The sequence below is a fragment of the Aegilops tauschii genome, chromosome 7 (assembly GCF_002575655.3).
Source record: "Aegilops tauschii subsp. strangulata cultivar AL8/78 chromosome 7, Aet v6.0, whole genome shotgun sequence".
Classification (NCBI taxonomy): domain Eukaryota; kingdom Viridiplantae; phylum Streptophyta; class Magnoliopsida; order Poales; family Poaceae; genus Aegilops; species Aegilops tauschii.
The window spans coordinates 309,076,238-309,093,143 of NC_053041.3; the positions used below are offsets into that span (position 1 = coordinate 309,076,238).

Below are 16,906 nucleotides of genomic sequence, written 5' to 3' on the forward strand. Positions count from 1 at the left end.
AGGAGAACTCGGCGAAGGGTAAGCAATCTTCCCACTTAGCTCCATATGCTAAAACACAGGCTCGGAGCATATCTTCGAGTATCTGATTCACTCGTTCTGTCTGTCCTCCGGTCTGGGGGTGGAAAGCAGTGCTGAAGGACAACTTGGCCCCCATGGCCTCTTGGAACTTCTTCGAGAACCTTGAGGTAAATTGGGTTCCTCTATCCAACACAATCTCCTTGGGAACACCATTAAGGCTTACAACTCGGTTGATGTAGAGACTGGCTAACTCGTTCCCCTTGTAGGTCGTCTTGACAGGAATGAAGTGGGCCACCTTGGTCAAATGGACAACAATGACCCATATGGAGTCATGCCCCTTGCTTGACCTGGGTAATCCGGTGATGAAGTCCATCCCGACTTTGTCCCACTTTCATTCAGGCACCTTGAGAGGTTGTAACAATCCAGCGGGTCGCTGATGTTCAACCTTGACTCTCTGGCATACGTCACACTTAGCGACGAAAACAGCTATCTCTCTCTTCATGCCATGCCACCAGAATCTTTCCTTTAGGTCTTGATACATCTTGGTTCCTCCGGGGTGGATGGAATACGGGGTTTCATGAGCTTCTTGCAAGATCAAATTCTTGAGCTCAACCTTGTTGGGTACGCAAATGCGATTCCCGAACCACACAATTCCTTGCTCATCCTCTGAGAATCCTGGGGCCTTTCCTGCCTTGATCTTCCTCTTGATGCCTTCAATACTCTCGTGTCCCTTCTGAGCTTCCTTAACATCATCCATCAGGGTAGGCTTAACTTCGAGGTTGGCTAAGAATCCTGGTGCAACCAGTTCCAACCCGAAGCTTTCAAGTTCCTTATACAAGGCGGGTAGCTTTTCCTTAAGCATAGCATTCAAGGAACAAGCCTTTCTTCTTAATGCATCTGCTACCACATTAGCCTTTCCAGGGTGGTATTGAACACTGAGATCATAATCCTTGATCAATTCTAGCCATTTTCTCTGCCTCATGTTCAATTCCTTCTGAGTTAAGATATACTTCAGACTTTTGTGATCCGTGTATATCTCACACCGCTTCCCTAGGAGGTAATGCTGCCATGTCTTCAGGGCATGAACCACTGCTGCTAACTCAAGATCATGAGTAGCATAGTTCTCTTCATGAGGACATAGCTGTCTGGATAGATATGCTACAACTCTGCCTTCTTGCATAAGAACACCTCCAAGCCCAGATCTCGACGCATCACAATATATCACAAATTCGTTGTGAATATCAGGTGTGGCCAGAACTAGGGCGGTGGTCAATCTCTTCTTCAGCTCCTGGAAGCTTTCTTCACACTACGGCGTCCATTCAAACTTCTTGTCCTTCTTCAAGAGCTGGGTCATGGGTCGGGCAATGCTTGAGAATCCTTCAACGAACTTGCGGTAATATCCCGCGAGTCCGAGGAAGCTTCTGACTTCCTTCACATTGCTCGGGGTTTTCCATTCAGTCACGGGTTGGATCTTGGTGGGATCCACTGACAATGCTTCGGCAGTCAATTTATGACCCAAGAATCCAACCTCATGCAGCCAAAATTCGCACTTGCTGAACTTGGCGTACAGTTGGTGCACTCGAAGCTTGTCTAGGAGAATCCTCAAGTGTTGCTCGTGCTCTTCTTACGTCTTCGAGAAGACAAGAATGTAATCAATGAAGACGACAACAAACTTGTCCAAATATTCCATGGAGACCTTATTCATGAGATACATGAAGTAAGCTGGGCATTGGTCAATCCAAAGGACATGACCGTGCACTCATACAGGCCGTATCTGGTTACAAATGCCGTCTTCGGAATATCTTGGGGTCTGATTTTCAGCTGGTAGTACCCTGATCCGAGGTCGATCTTGGAGAACACCTTGGCCCCATTGAGTTGATCAAACAGATCTTCAATCTTGGGAAGTGGATACTTGTTCTTGATTGTAACTTCATTGAGGGAACGATAGTCAATGCATAAGTGGATAGTACCGTCCTTCTTTGCCACAAACAGAACAGGTGATCCCCAAGGGGAGGCACTAGGGCGGATAAATCCCTTCCTCAACTGCTCTTCCAGTTGCTTCTTCAACTCTGCTAACTCTTCCGATCCCATTCTATAAGGCTTCTTATAGATGGGTCCTGCTCCGGGTATGAGCTCGATGATGAACTCAATGTCTCGGTCAGGAGGCATTCCCGGTAGCTCATCAGGAAAGACATCGGGGTATTCGCATACTACCGGCACTTGCTCCAATCCAACTTCAGTCAGACAGTTGACTTGGGTGGCTTGAGCAGAGGAGGGGTTGGAGGCAAATTTAACTTCGACTCCTTGGTCATTGGTCACAGTGATAGTTCGGTTGGCACAATCTAACAAGCCTTGGTGCTTGATGAGCCAATCCATTCCTAAGATCACATCCAAGCCTTGCGATCTTAGGATGATAAGGTCTGCTAGGAAATCTACCCCGTTAATGACGATCCCGACTCCCTTATAGCCTATCTTGGCTCTCATCTCAGCTCCGCGGGTTTGTACCACCATAGGGTTATTCAGGGTTGTCGGGGTCATGCCACTTCTTAATGCAAACTCTTGGGTGACAAATGAATGTGTGGCTCCAGAATCAAACAAGACAGTTGCAGGTGCTGACTTAACAAGGAACGTACCCAGCACGGCGTCCGGGTCTTCCTGGGCTTCTTCTGCAGTGACATGATTCACACGACCATTGCCATTGTTGGGCGGGTTGCGGGGAGCTTGGTTCCTTGGTGGCATCCCGCGGCCTGGTACTGGGTTCTGCGCATTGGGGCGCGGGGCGTCGGGCTTCTTGTTGGTGCAATTCTTGGAGTAGTGTCCTGGCTGACCACATCCAAAGCAAGTGACTTGATTGGGGTTGCTGCTCTTGCCGGCATTGTTATTGTGGTTGTTGTAAGCTGGCCTCGGGTTGGCGTACTGCTGAGGCTGATAGTTGGTGCGGGGTGCAGGGGCTCTTGGCTGCTGATAGGTTCGCTTGACCGGGGCTGGCTGCCACGGGCGAGGCTTCTGGTTGCTGGAGCTGCCCTTGCTGATCATCTTGCGCTTACAGGTATCATCCAAAGCACGTCGCTTGTCCTCAAGCATGAGTGCCTTGTTCACCAGATCAGGAAAGGTTGGGCAGTCACACACAATAAGCGAGTACTGTAGAGTCTGGTTAAGGCCTTCCATGAAGCTCTCTCTTTTGGCAGCATCAGTGCTGACATCCTCAGAAGCATACCTTGACAGAACACTGAACTTCTGCATGTACTCCTTGACAGTGCTACTTCCTTGCTTCAGGGCTCGGAACTCACGCTTCTTGATGGCCATGATTCCGGAAGGAATATGGGCCTTGCGGAATTCTGTCTTGAAGTCATTCCAAGTGATGTTTTGCCCAGCATGCATGACCTTGAATCCATCCCACCAAGCTCTGGCAGTTCCCCCGAGACAGTGGGCAGCATATGCCACCCTCTTGCGGTCTTCAGTGCAGCCGACTAGTTCCAACAGATCCTCTATGGTGCGGACCCACTCGTTTGCATCCAGGGGTTCAGCAGTCTCCACGAAGGTGGCTGGTGCATGCTTCTTGAACTCTGACAAGGTGGAACATCCATTGCCGTTCCCCGCCGGCTGGCGGTTGACCGCCTGGGCAATCATCTGGAGGGCTGCAGTGTTGGCTTGGCGTTCCTCTCAGAAGGCTTGGAGAAGCTGAGCCATGTCCATGTTTGGAGGTGGTGGCGGTGGTGGAGCTTGTCCTTGGGTTTGGTCCTAACTGGCTCCTGCTCCGGCTTCTTGCTGCTGAGTAGAGGCACCAGTACGTGTTACAACAGGCATCTTGTTGGAGCGGTGAAGGTCTCATGATTGGGAAAGATAAGGGAAAGCAATATAGATGGGATGCCTAGTAAGGGGGTGGGCGTGACACAATTTTAAGTTAAGCAAGGGCCAGAAGGGCCAAACTGATGTATTAAAACCAAATGGGGGATGTAGTCGTTTACAAGTTCCCGAAGGGAAAGTACGACTTCCATCAAACAAGTTGAAAGCAAACACAACACAACATGGTTTCATTTGAACCATTACATGGACTCGACTTCGCATAGGGGTACACGACCTATCCTACCTTAAGGGTTACGGACTGGCCTATCCTAGTCCTGAACGGTGTCTAAGTGGTGGAATGCTCGGTCGCGTATTCATAGAGGTTGCGATATTCCTTCGCCGTCATACGGCGTGGCCGAGATGATCCCTTGGCATGCGTAGCCTGTGGGGGTCGCCCGCCTCGATAGGCAACAATGGGCTGTCCAGGGGGTGCACCATCCGTCTTGATCCTGTCCGCCTTTGTCTGAGCTAGGCGGAGGAGTTCCTTGGTCTCATGGAGTTCCCTCCGAAGCTCCATCAACTCCGAGGCCAAGTGCTGTGCAAGGCTGTCAGCACACAAGCTGAAGTAGGTCTAGAAACGGAGGGGAAGCCCCTCGTCCATGGGTGGAGCTGGTGCACTGCTCTCGTCATCACCCTCCTTACGATAAGGCAGGTAACAAGTGGTTGGCTCACTTGCCATCTCTGGCAGAAGATCTCGAAGGCGAGTCAGCGCCTTGAGTGCAGCAGTCTCAACGGCGAGGAGCAGGGTCGCCATCTGGGGTCCTTCAAAGTACCAGCTTGTCGGAGAGTCGTTCGCCCTCACGACTACCTCCACGTGATACTCCTTCTTGGTGCTGTTGATCCAGTGCTCGTGATAGGAGAAGGTGGGGGCTCGAGTGAACTGGCACTTCTTGAGGCTGTCCTCAAGAAGCACGGCAAATCCAGTGGTCAGGAAGTCCTCGGGTACGACGGCCATCTACAAAAGTGGAAGGGGAAGGGTCAATAGAGGAGACATGACGCATGTTTGGAATATTTTTAGAAAACGTAGGTATATAGGTAATTTTGTAGATAGTCTCACTCTAACTAACGTCCATGCTAACTAAGGCTTCCTACAGTCAGGATGGCTCTGATACCAGCTCTGTGGGGACCCCGACTCATAAGTCGTGATCACCGAACGCACGTGCAAAGTGATCCCAGAGATCAATGCTCACTGAACACACAGAAGCTAAAAAACAAGAGTCTTACATCCATACATACCGTCTTACACAAATTATGACCATCATGGTCAAGTCTTACATAGATAAAGCCACAAGGGCTGAGTACCAAATAAACTTAAGCAGTGGAAATCTTCGTCGATAAGTAGAACCCATGCCATCTGCCTTAACCCTACAGGCATTCTGACTGGGAAACGTCCTAGTTCGCATGTTCGTCTCCAAAGAACTCTTCTTCGAACTCCTGTTCTTCCATGACTGGCCAATTAAATAACCAGTGGCAAGCCAATGAGTACTTTGAATGTACTCGCAAGCAACCCATGTTTCGGTTCAAGATACAAAAATGCATGATATAGGTAAATTTTGCAGAAAGCTAGTTTTGTTGTGTTATGACATGTTCAACAATTGGTAAAACATGCATTATACGAATTCAAGTAACCATACGGACTGGTTACATATATCAACATAAATGGAGTGGGCATCATCCCAACTCAATCATGTCAAGTCCTTTGACTTGACCCAAGTAGTTTTCCCACTTATCCAAACACACCCACTGGTTTGTAAACATGTGGACGTAGCCCAAGAGCGGTTACCCAACTGTCCTTGACCGTGGACACGGCTATTCGAATAGTTTTACACTCTGCAGAGGTTGCACACTTTACCCACAAGATCCGGGGAACTTCCGTGTCATCCACGACCCGCGGTACCTCAACTACCCGGGGTAAGCACCCGATCACTATCTTTCCCTAGACGACACTAACATAGAGTCCACTCAATTGGTAGTAACCTCTGTGCCCAACATTTCACATCTTAAAATTGTGGAGCCCCGCTCCCATATTCATCACATACCACAAGCACGGGGTACCAACGGTGTGTCCGGTGCCCTGTGAAAACAGTCATGGCCGCCCTACCTGGCACGACCCCGTCCCGAGAGAGCGCAACAACGACTCTCCCGTCACTAGTAATGTGGGCTCCAAGCTAGTATCGGCCTAGGTAATCAATAATGCCCTTTCCCATATAAGGGTAGAGTGGTTGCGCATGTAAGGTTGGAATAACGGTCGCAACTTAAACCAATCCGTTTTCAAAACAAGACACACACTTGCCTCGGTACACCACTTCATCATTAAGTGGTTACCCAACTCATTATCTCCCTCGGGCATAAGTGGCACCCGACAGGGTTTTCGAAAAGTCTTTTGAAAATACTTTGTCTTCCTCACCATGCATATTCCCGTCCCTTTTTGCGTAGCAACTACTTTAGCATCCTATCTACTCCCACCGGCATAACCCTCATAAGGAGGTAGGGTCATGCACAATGCAAGTATCAACGAGGAAGTAACGGAGGCAACCCATCAAGTGGTTACCACCTCATCATGATTCCGTTGCAACAACAATATGGTGCTATATGACATGCATAAAAAGGGTTTCATAGACATGGTCAAAGGGCTGCTTGCCTGGCTCAGCAAAGTCTTCTGGGTCTTCGAAGTCTTCTGGTCCAACTCCTTCGTCAGCAACGCAATCTATCGTCGCAAGATAATAACGAGAAAAATAAGGCAAGAATAAAACAAAAAAACCAAAGTGCTTAGAAAAATGTCAACTCATTTTTGTTAAATACTAGGGTTAAAACTAAGAGGGGAAAATTCTTAGTTTTGGATTTGGAGCTACAGGGACAGAGCAATGGATTTTTACAAGATTTTTGGAACTGGAATTGCATTTGGATTAATATTTAATCCTGTGGAATTTTTGGAAAAGGGAGGGAAAAATAAAAAGAGAAAGGGCACTGTGCCCCTGGGCCAGAACAGCTGTAGTGTAGCAGGCCCAGAGGGGAAATGGCCCAGACGAGCCGGCGCACGCGCGCCAGGTTTTCAAACCTGACAGGCGGGGCCCAGGTGTTATCAAGAGAGAAAGACGATGGAGGGGAGAGGCAGACAGGCGGGGCCCGCCTTTCATCCCTAACCCCGAGTCCAGACGGCCGGCGAGCTCACCGGCGACGATGCAGGGCATGGCGAGGTCGTGCGAGGGCACAGCTGGGCTCAGCGTTGGGTCGTTGTTCGAGTGGAGGTGTAGTTGGTCACCGGAGCAGCCTGGTTCGCCGGCGACGAGGTCACGCGGCGGAGGTGCTTCAGGCGTCGGTGGTTCCGGCCGTCCCCGGCTGCAAAAGAGTGGGGGAAAGAGAGGGGAAGGGTCAGTGTTGCCGCGCGGTTCCAGATCAAGAGAGAATGGGGGCGGAGGAGGCCTGTACCGCGCGAACGCCGACGAGCAGAGGCGGCGGAGCTCCAGCTCTATGTCGAGCTTGAGCGGCTCTGGAGACAAATGGGTGGTGCAGGAGGTGGACTAGGAGTGTGGGGGAGCGACAGGGAGTGAGAGAGAGGCTCTGAGTCGCCTCATATAGGCTGGCCGAGGTCCACCGTAGGCGCGGCCTACGGGTGCCCGCGGGATCGGCTCGGGTGGCCATTAGAGAGGGAATGGAGGGCTCGGGGGTGTTCGTGGGAGTGGTCTAGGGTGCCAGGGAGAGAGAGGAGGAGCGGGACGAGCTGCGGGCGGCCACAGGGGCGGCGCGAGCATTGGCCGAGCGGGGCGGCATTCTGGCACGAGCTGCAGGAGAGTGAGGAGGGCGCGGGAGCAAGTGGGCAGCCTGCTGGCATGGAGCGGACGTCGAGGGGCATCGACTGGCGTGCGGGGGAGGCTCGAGGTGGCCGGGAGACGCGGCGTCAATGGTCGGGTGCCCTGCCAGGCGCTCCAGAGCACGACTTTGGCCGGCTTCCGCGGCTTTCCCGAGTCTGCGCGCGTCCACTTGCGTCTGGCAGCTGAAGGAGGCGTGGGCAAAAGCTGGGGAGAGCCTTGGATGCTCTGAAAAGCTGAGGGGAGAGAAGGAGGCTGAGAGAGAGGGAGGAATCCACTGTCCAGAGAAGAAAAATGGGGTTCTCCCCCTTCATCATTGCTTCCTCGGGCAGCAAGCACACAAGTGCTAGAGGGGGACTAGGAGGGGTCGTGGTAGAAAGTTGAGCCTACGGAGTTTAGTGGAAGAGGCCAAAAATGGGATTTTGGTAAAGTGGCAGAAGGTGTTTGATGTAGGTTTGGGCAAGTAGATGATTTGCATTTTCCACGAGACTCCACGGGGTGAAATGTCACATATAATTAGGGCCTTCCACCAGTTTGGAGCTTATTTGGGCAAAGCTGCCAATGCAATTTTTGTAAACCCTAGAAATTAGCAGAAATGAACTTGTGTAGATCTAGTTGAGCAATTCATTTCTCCTTGATGCACCACTTGGTGTAGAGGCCTTATTTGGTCATGTGAACATGATCACAAAAGTTGGGGTCGGAGAGAAAGTTGGTAGTACAAAGTTGCTCAAATTTGATTCTGGTCAGAGAGGGTTTTGGGGCATTTTGGTGAACCAAACTGACCTTAATTGAGATGAGGCTTTGCAAGGTGATCACAATATGCATTTGTGACTTGCTGGATTTTCCTTGGATTTTTATAAAAATATTTCCTTTAGAAATATCTCAAATCTTTGAAATGGGCAAAAATGGTTTTGGGAGGTTTTTTCAATATTTTGAACCTTAACATGTGTTGAAACTCTTATATATGGAAAATATATGTCCACTGAGTTCCCCTGATTTTTGTCATATATTTTTGAAACAATAAAATAATTTTTCCCTATTAAAGACCATTTCTGGCCTTAAGAAAAAGCTTTTAAATAAAATAGGAAAATAACTTTTAAAATTATATTTTTGTGGTTTATGGGAATCCTATATCTAATACGTTTCAAATATACTCTTTGAAATATTTTTCATACCCCAAATCAAGTACTGGTAGTGCAAACCTCAATTCAGGGGTTTTTTGAAAACTAATTTTTGAAAATACTACTTGGCCAAATTATTTTTGTAAGAAAATACTATGTTTCACTATACACATGGCATGATCATTGGGCAGAATTTGGGGCAAGGAGATGAAGTACAGAAGGTGGAGTAGTTGACTTCAAAAAGCACTTGAAAAACCACACAGAGAAAACCAACTCCAAAAATAAAAGCCAAATAATGCAAAAGTTTTTGTTGGTCCAAATTTCATGCTTTATTAATGCAAATGAAATGTTACAAAATGCAGGGTGTGACAAACCTGTCAACCGCTGGTGGCCACCAGGGGCAACTCTGGGCTGGCCTACCGGATGTTTGGACAATCCAGTGTGCCCTGAGAACGAGATATGTGCAGCTCCTATCGGGATTTGTCGGCACAGTCGGGTGGTCTTGCTGGTCTTGTTTTACCATTGTCGAAATGTCTTGTAACCGAGATTCCGAGACTGATCGGTCTTTCCAGGAGAAGGAATATCCTTCACTGATCGTGAGAGCTTGTGATGGGCTAAGTTGGGACACCCCTGCAGAGTATTATCTTTCGAAATCCGTGCCCGTGGTTATGTGGCAGATGGGAATTTGTTAATGTCCGGTTGTAGAGAACTTGACACTTGACTTAATTAAAATGCATATACCGCGTGTGTAGCCGTGATGGTCTCTTCTCGGCGGAGTCCGGGAAGTGAACACGGTTTTGGGTTATGCTTGAACGTAAGTAGTTTCAGGATCACTTCTAGCTTCTCGACCGTTGCGTAGCTTCTCTTCTCGCTCTTATTTGCGTATGTTAGCCACCATATTTGCTTAGTTCTTGTTGCAGCTCCACCTCTTTAACCTATCCTACCCATAAGCTTAAATAGTCTTGATCTTGCGGGTTTTGAGATTGCTGAGTCCTCGTGACTCACAGATACAACCTAACAGTTGCAGGTGCCGATGATACCAGTGCAGGTGACGCATCCGAGCTCAAGTGGGAGTTCGGCGAGGACCTTGTTCGTTACTATGTTTCGTTTCCTGATGATCAGGAGTGGTGCCCAGGTTGGGACGATCGGGGATCTAGCATTTGGGGTTATCTTTTTTTCATTTGGTTTTGACCGTAGTCGGTGTATGTGTGTACTCTGAATGATGTATGTTTAATTAATGTATTGTGTGAAGTGGCCATTGTAAGCCAACTCTTTATCCCATTCTTGTTCATTACATAGGATTGTGTGAAGATGACCCTTCTTGCGACAAAACCACTATGCGGTTATGCCTCTAAGTCGTGCCTCGACACGTGGGAGATATAGCCGCATCGTGGTTGTTACAAGTTGGTAATCAGAGCAATCCACGACTTAGGAGCCCCCTGCTTGATCGAATCGCTGACGTTGTTGAGTCTAGAACAAAAATGTTTTGAGACTTAGGATTATATATATCGGAGAGTAGGATTCTTTTTACTCCTTAGTCCCTTCGTCGCTCTGGTGAGGCCTCCTGACGTACATGTTTTGTCTTTCCTCTCCACAAATTTCACTAAAAAAAATTTACGATCACGCGGGTATCTTGGGATCGTTCCGATATTCTTGTGACGAGAGCATTGTTCTTGGCGCTTCCTGACATTTAGGGGTTGTGGCAGTGTCCCGGGGAGTTGAGCTCCGAGGTGTTGTCGTCACAATTTTATCGTTGTAGTTCTGGAATACCTGAGTTTCGCCGACATCAAAAATCTCTTTTATGCAGTTTTTGGTGAGATAACCTCGACGCCACCCAGTACTGGGGCGGGAGTTCGGGAGTATTGCCATAATTCGTATAACGGATGCTTTTCAAAGGTTGAGGTACACAATTTCCGGAGTTTTCTTGGTTATGTGTTGACGGATGGATACAGCTGGATGTAGGGATTGTTAGTATTTGGTGAGATATATTGCTTCCCCTGTATCCCCAACACAAAATTGCATAACCAAAAAGTTTCGGGAGTTTATAGGTGGGAATTCAAGTATCTCCTAGGATATCTTTCTGACAGATGCATGATATGAGATTGGGGTTCGACGTCTAGTGGTCCGCCTGTGCACGGTTGGTTTTACAGTGGTCTCGTTGTGTCTTAAAGAGTCCTTGGCTATGCTGACTCGGGGACGCTTCGTATGTCATGTGCACTGCCTTGTACATGATGGTGCTGTACGATCGAGCCCGTGCAGGCCCCACCACGAAAACTTCGGACGAAATCTCTATCATATGTTTGTTTCCGGCTTATGCAAGCCAATCCTTTGTCTTGTTTTAAGTTGTGGTATTCGAGTTGCTTGGAAGTCAAATGTGGATTCCATACCTTTTCTAAGTGGTGTTCTCATATTCCTATGTGGATACTAATCCTTCTTGATCATCGAGATTGCCATCTTAATTCTATTTCCAACCGGTGCTTTTCTCTTCGACATGATCCCATCATTCTCCCCATCCGCAAGATCAATTCTAAGTTTTCTCAACGGTATCCATTCCATCTGCCCAAGTTGCCTTTGTTTTCCCCGCCCTTCCACCCTTTTATTCAAGGACTCATATATCTTAATCAAGCATCCATTTTATTGCTGTGAAGTCTCTTCATTATTTTGCTTCAATGTTCTTATCCGGTGATTCTGATGAAGATGCTAAAGGAAGTTTCAAATTTATCATTCTTTGTTCTATTATCTTCTCCGGTGGATTCAATTCAAGCTTTGTTGATCATATCCTTTTCCTCGTTTGAAATGTTTTCCCATGCCGGTGCACCTCTGAATCATTCACCTCTTGCTATTCATGTTTATCTGGAGTGCTGAAGATATCCCAGAAGATTCATGTTTCTATTCGTAATCCTTTCAAGCTTTTTCGAGGTCTTACCTTATTCAAGCCATTTAATTCAACCAGCAATCTATCTTTTAAATCGTTCAACGGTGTTTCTTTTGAGTGGGCCCTAACACACAGGTCTTTTCCCAGGATCTTACCTGACTCTTCTAACTTTTCTGGAGTTATTCTCAATTTCATTTCAAAGTTTGACGTAAGAATGAATTATCATCAGTCAAATGTCTTTCTCCAAGATCTTTCAAATTCTTTTCATCGTTCGTTCAACCTTTCTGATTTTCATCCTGGAGTATCTCAACAATTCATGGTGGTGTTTCTCGTCGACATTCTCAGATTTCAAAGACCGAAGAAGAGTTCCTCTTAAATCCTTACCCGTTCTTCCAAAGATGCGTGGTTCTAACTTGTTGGCATCCTCTCATAATTGTTTTCGATTGTGAGAATTCTTTTCTTACCATCCGGAGCATTTCATGAGTTGTTTCCATTTCTTTCCTCCGAAGGCCATCATGTCATAATTCTTCATTCTCAGCGTGTAGCTATTGTTCTCCAAATCTTACCGGTGCATCGTTCAAGTATTCTCTAATCAGCTCGTGATCTATTCGTTCTTATGTATCTAAATTCTCTCAAGTATCTTCATTCTTTTTCCAATTCTTCCTCGTGATTTGTGCTTTTTCCTTCATGTGTTTCAAGTTCTTACGGCGGTTTGTTCAAGATTCCTCTTCCTATGTTCGCATATTAATTTATTCATTGTTTCAATCCTACCGGTGGTTCGTTGAAGACCTTCTCAAGTTTACGCTATATCTCTCTTAATCCCTTCTACGAGGATAAGTAGTATGCCAAATCCGTTGCTTGTCATCAATTTAAATTGGTGAAGGATACGCATAACGTAATTCTTATTATTGTTTCATCCAAGTGATCTAGTTTCTTCTTTCGAGAGTTGTTCATAAGGTCACATTCTCGGTTCGAGATGCTTCATCTTTTGTTTTCCGTAGTTCCAAGTTTTCCTCATTATCTCGTCGCGAAGCTCCATCTAAATCATCGCAAGGCTTCACCTTGTGTTTCAACTTCTCTTTCTTTTTATCATCCTTTTATTATCGGAGTTCTTCATGGAGGCTCTACATGGTGGTACGTAAGGATTTAATTCATTCTTCTAGTGTTCGTCAAGATTCTTGTTCGAGGAGCTCAAGTATTCTTCATCTTGCATTCCGAAGTGCAATTCTTTCTACCTTATCTCTTGAGCTGGTGTTATGTCACTCTTGACAATTTTCCTTCATGCTTCATGATTGACAAGTCGTCAGGAATGAGATATTTAAACCCATCATTTTCTTCCTTGGAGTTATCTTGGGTTATATTTCACCTAAAGCCTTCCATTGGGAATGCTGCTATTTTTGGTGCTTATCAATGATCCAAGTTTTCTCCTATCCTCTCGGCGAGAGAAGTTTTCATCTCTTTGTTGATCTCAAGGAATCAATGGTTTTCGTTAGTGGCCATTTACCCCTCATAATTTTGAGATGTTTCCATAAGCCCACTACAAGCTTATTCTTCGTTGCTAGTTTTCCAACAACTCCGTTCTAACCTTCTTACAAGGATGCTTTCCTTGTTCATTTGTGGCAGAAGTTGTCATTTTCTTCTCCATTCTTTTATTACAATGATCTATCATCCATTCTTTCTTTCCGGAGGCATTGTGATGTTTTCTTCGACCCATCATCTCATTTCTCAAGGTCATGTTCTTTCCCTTGCTTTTCCATTCAACAGGAGAGTTGTGTCATCTCTTCAATTACTTTTCATCTTATCAAGTTTTCCTTTCTTTTCTACGTGAGTGCTGCCCAAATTCTGTCATTCTTGTTCCTTGGCTATCTCATTATACCGAGGTGGTCATATTCTTTTGTTCGTGAAGCTCTTATTTCCATGTCTTTCAACCTACAAGGTTCTCATGTTGTTCCTTGTTTCCGTTTACTACGGAGTGCACTCAATTCCCTCATCTCCGTTGTGTCATTTCTTTCGAGCTGTTCAACTTCCAAGGTTCTTTGGTTTCACTCATTTGTCAAGAAGCAATTTGTTTTACCTCTTCCTCTTCCGCTTCTCTTCGGTGCCATCCTTAGATCTCGGGACGAGATGTCTTGTAAGTGGAGGAGTGTTGTTACGCCCCAAGACCGACGATCCAGACGCCATCCAAGTTTTTCGTTGTTACCGTGTGATTTATTTGCTTGTAGCATTCATCATCGCATCATCCGCATTGCATCCGCATGTTTTCTTAAAACTCGTGGTCCGTTCGTAGTTGCCGCTTCTTCATCGCCTCTGTTGATATTTCTTAGACCAACCGTTCTTTTGTCATCCAACCGTTTGACCCTCTCTACACAATTCTCAAACCCCCTCGCATGCGCGTCCGAAACTTCCCGGAACCCGAACTGGGATGACGTTACCGATGGGTCCGGATCATCTCCAAGTATCCCTCAGATATCTTCGTTTATTTATTGGACTCCCTAACCTATTTATTTTGGACCGTCCGATTGCGACCGGAGGGACCGATCAGCCCCAAACCAAGCTGACTTGTTATATATAGCCAGCAACCCTAGAAACTAGGGATCATGTCCCATCCATCTGTGTCCGCCGCGGCCACTCTATTCCTCGGGATCCATCCCGATCCACCTCGTCTTCAGCCACCCACCAACCAGAGCAGCGCCCGACCATCCCTGTCCCATCCATCCCATCCATCCAGCCGCAGCCTCCTTCTCCTCGTGCCCGCATCCCACCGAGCTCCTCGGCTCGTGCACCAGTGCCCGAGCTCCCTGCTGCTCACCGCCGGAGGCGTCACCGGCAACTAGAGGCCTCGTCGTTGCCCCCTCGAGTGGGAGAGCTTCTCCTCCCGAGCCCTGCCTCGTTCCCACCGTCCTTGCCTGTTCGTCATGCCACCAAGCCGCCAAGACCCCTCTTCCTCCTCACGGGAACCTCGTCGGACCAGCCTCCGCCGACGGCCCGACCAGGTGCCACCAGCAGGCTGTCCTCGTCGCCCCTACTCCCTCCCTTTTCTCTTCTTCGTTGAAGCTCTCCCTGACCACCCCTCGCCCTGTTTCTCTCACAGGGAACCATGGCACCGCCACTTGGAGCTCCATGACCGCGCCTCCCTCTCCCGTCTACGGCCAGATCCATGGCCGGGGGACCAGATCCGCAGCCGCCCGCTGTTCCCTGCTTCACCGGACCTCCTTCCCCGCGCCAATTCCCACTGTTGTCGCCCCCCTGCATCGTCTGCTTCGAGCAGGAGGGCCAGCGCTCGACCGCACGCGTTGACCGCCCCCTGCTTCGTCCACGTGCCTGGGCCTCCTCTGGTTCGGCCCAGCCGCTCCCCTGCTTCGCACAAGGCCCAGCTCCCCAAGCTTGCCACCTCTATAGATGGGCCTTGGCCTGTCACATCCCTAGCTTCTGGTTTTGCACTAGACTAGCTCCATGAGTGCATCATGTTCAAATTTTATTTAAGATTGAAATGGGGGATGATAAAATCCTAGCACCAAAAGAACTCAAATAGGTTCAACCAAAATATTTTCAACAAACTCAAAATATCCTTATAAAATGTTCATGATTTATGGAAAAAGGTGAAAGCCTCTGCCATAGATGATGCATAATTTTCCAGGACATTTTGGCCATTGAATTAAATCATAATTGTATTTGAGTTGGAGCAAAAAAAATCTATAAATAATTTTATTGCTCCAATGATCCTGGAATATTTTGTGGAGCTCTAGGACAAACCTTTTTGCATCCACAATAATTCCCAGAAGCTGCAAAAATAATTTGGTTAGCAAACCAAATTAAAACAAATCTGCAAAAATTAGAAAAACAGTAAAGCGAGAGAGAGAGGAAAGGACTTACCTGGCGCCAACGAACCGGCCCAGCACTGTAGCTGGCTGGCCCAGCCCACTTACCTCCTCGCTCGTCGTCTTCCTCCTACCAGTAGGCAGGAGCGAACACACGCGCGCACCCGCGGAGCCCTCCACCTCCTGCTTCGCGCTGGAGGCCGCCCCTTCGTCCTAATCCGCGTCTGGAGATGCCCGAGGCCCCCCTCTCACTCTCCCCTCACTCTGGAGCTCTCTCCCTCTCCTCTAGCTCCCTCCCCGCAGCACCACCGAACACGACGTCGCCGCCGTTTGCTGCTGCTACGGCCACTGCCACTCCCCTCACCTCTCCGAAGCGGCCCCGAGCTCCGACGTGCCTCCCTCGTCCTCCACGATGCCTCACGTGACCGGAAGAGCCCCGAAGCATCGCCCCGACGATTTTCCCCTCCTCGGCCGCCGGAGATCGGCCTCGCCGCCCCGCTCAGCTCCGGCCCTCCCCGAGCCAGCTTCGAAGCCTACTGCAACCGCTGTGAGCTGCTGCTCCTTCTGCCCCCTCTCCGTTTTCTCGATTGCACGCCGCAGCTGCCGCTTTGCCGACGACTGAAACCGTCGCCGCCTGAGCTCATCGCCGCCGCCGTTACACGCCGTCCCCGGCATCCCCATGACCACCATTGGATGCCCCGCACCACGGGCTCTCCAACGCACCTAACCGCGCGGCCATCCGTGGCCGGAAACGGCCGGCCGGCGATCGCCGCGGCGTCGGGTCATTGCCGGCGTAACCACACCGACGTGGCATGGCCATTAGGCGCTAACCCCGCTGCTTAAACCGCCCACAACCACTGACAGTGGGCCCCAGGCCTGGTCAAACCCCAGTCAGCGCTGGGTTTGACCGGGATTAGCCCTGTGTCGCTGACGTGTGGCCCCCACACGTCAGGTTTGACCTGGGTCAACCCAGTTGACCGCTGACATAGGCATGACGCAGTGCTGACGCAATTAATCCTTTTCTGGATTTAAAATAATTCAGGAATTCCAGAAAATGCCCTAAACTTCTAAAATTCATAGAAATTCAACCGTAGCTCCAAATGAAACAAATTATATATGAAAAATGATCAGAAAAATCCAATCTATCCATCTGCACTAGTTTCTTGCATGTTAGAGCAACTTAACCTTGCTGTTTAGGACAAATCATATAAGTGGCATTTAAGAAAGCACATATGGAGTTTGAATTTGAACCTAGTGTTCAGACCAACTCCATTTAACTTGCTGCTAGTTGCGTTAGCTCAAATCACAACATATTGTCATGTCATGATCATGCATCATATTGTGCATTGCATTGATTGTGCTCTTCCTTGTTTGCCGGTAATTGTCCCCTCTCGGTAGACGCTGCTCTGACGCTGTGAT

At 48.3% G+C, this 16,906-nt stretch overlaps 1 protein-coding gene across 1 annotated transcript; it reads right to left on the reverse strand.

The window, feature by feature from the left end:
• Positions 1-409: 409 nt before the first annotated feature.
• LOC141027120 (uncharacterized) lies at positions 410-3,648 on the reverse strand. Its single transcript, XM_073504056.1, has 2 exons — positions 2,652-3,648; positions 410-1,143 (listed from the first exon to the last, which is right to left on the reverse strand). The coding sequence occupies exons 1-2, from the start codon at positions 3,646-3,648 to the stop codon at positions 410-412; spliced, it is 1,731 nt and encodes a 576-aa protein (XP_073360157.1).
• Between the last annotated feature and the right edge of the window lie 13,258 nt (positions 3,649-16,906).

Bases quoted from the DNA above. Each gene is read 5' to 3' on its own strand.
- LOC141027120 (XM_073504056.1), bottom strand. From the start codon at position 3,648: ATGATTGCCCAGGCGGTCAACCGCCAGCCGGCGGGGAACGGCAATGGA. The intron at 1,144-2,651 runs GTACGTTCCTTG...GTCCTCATGAAG, and splicing joins AGACCCGGACGCCGTGCTGG to AGAACTATGCTACTCATGAT.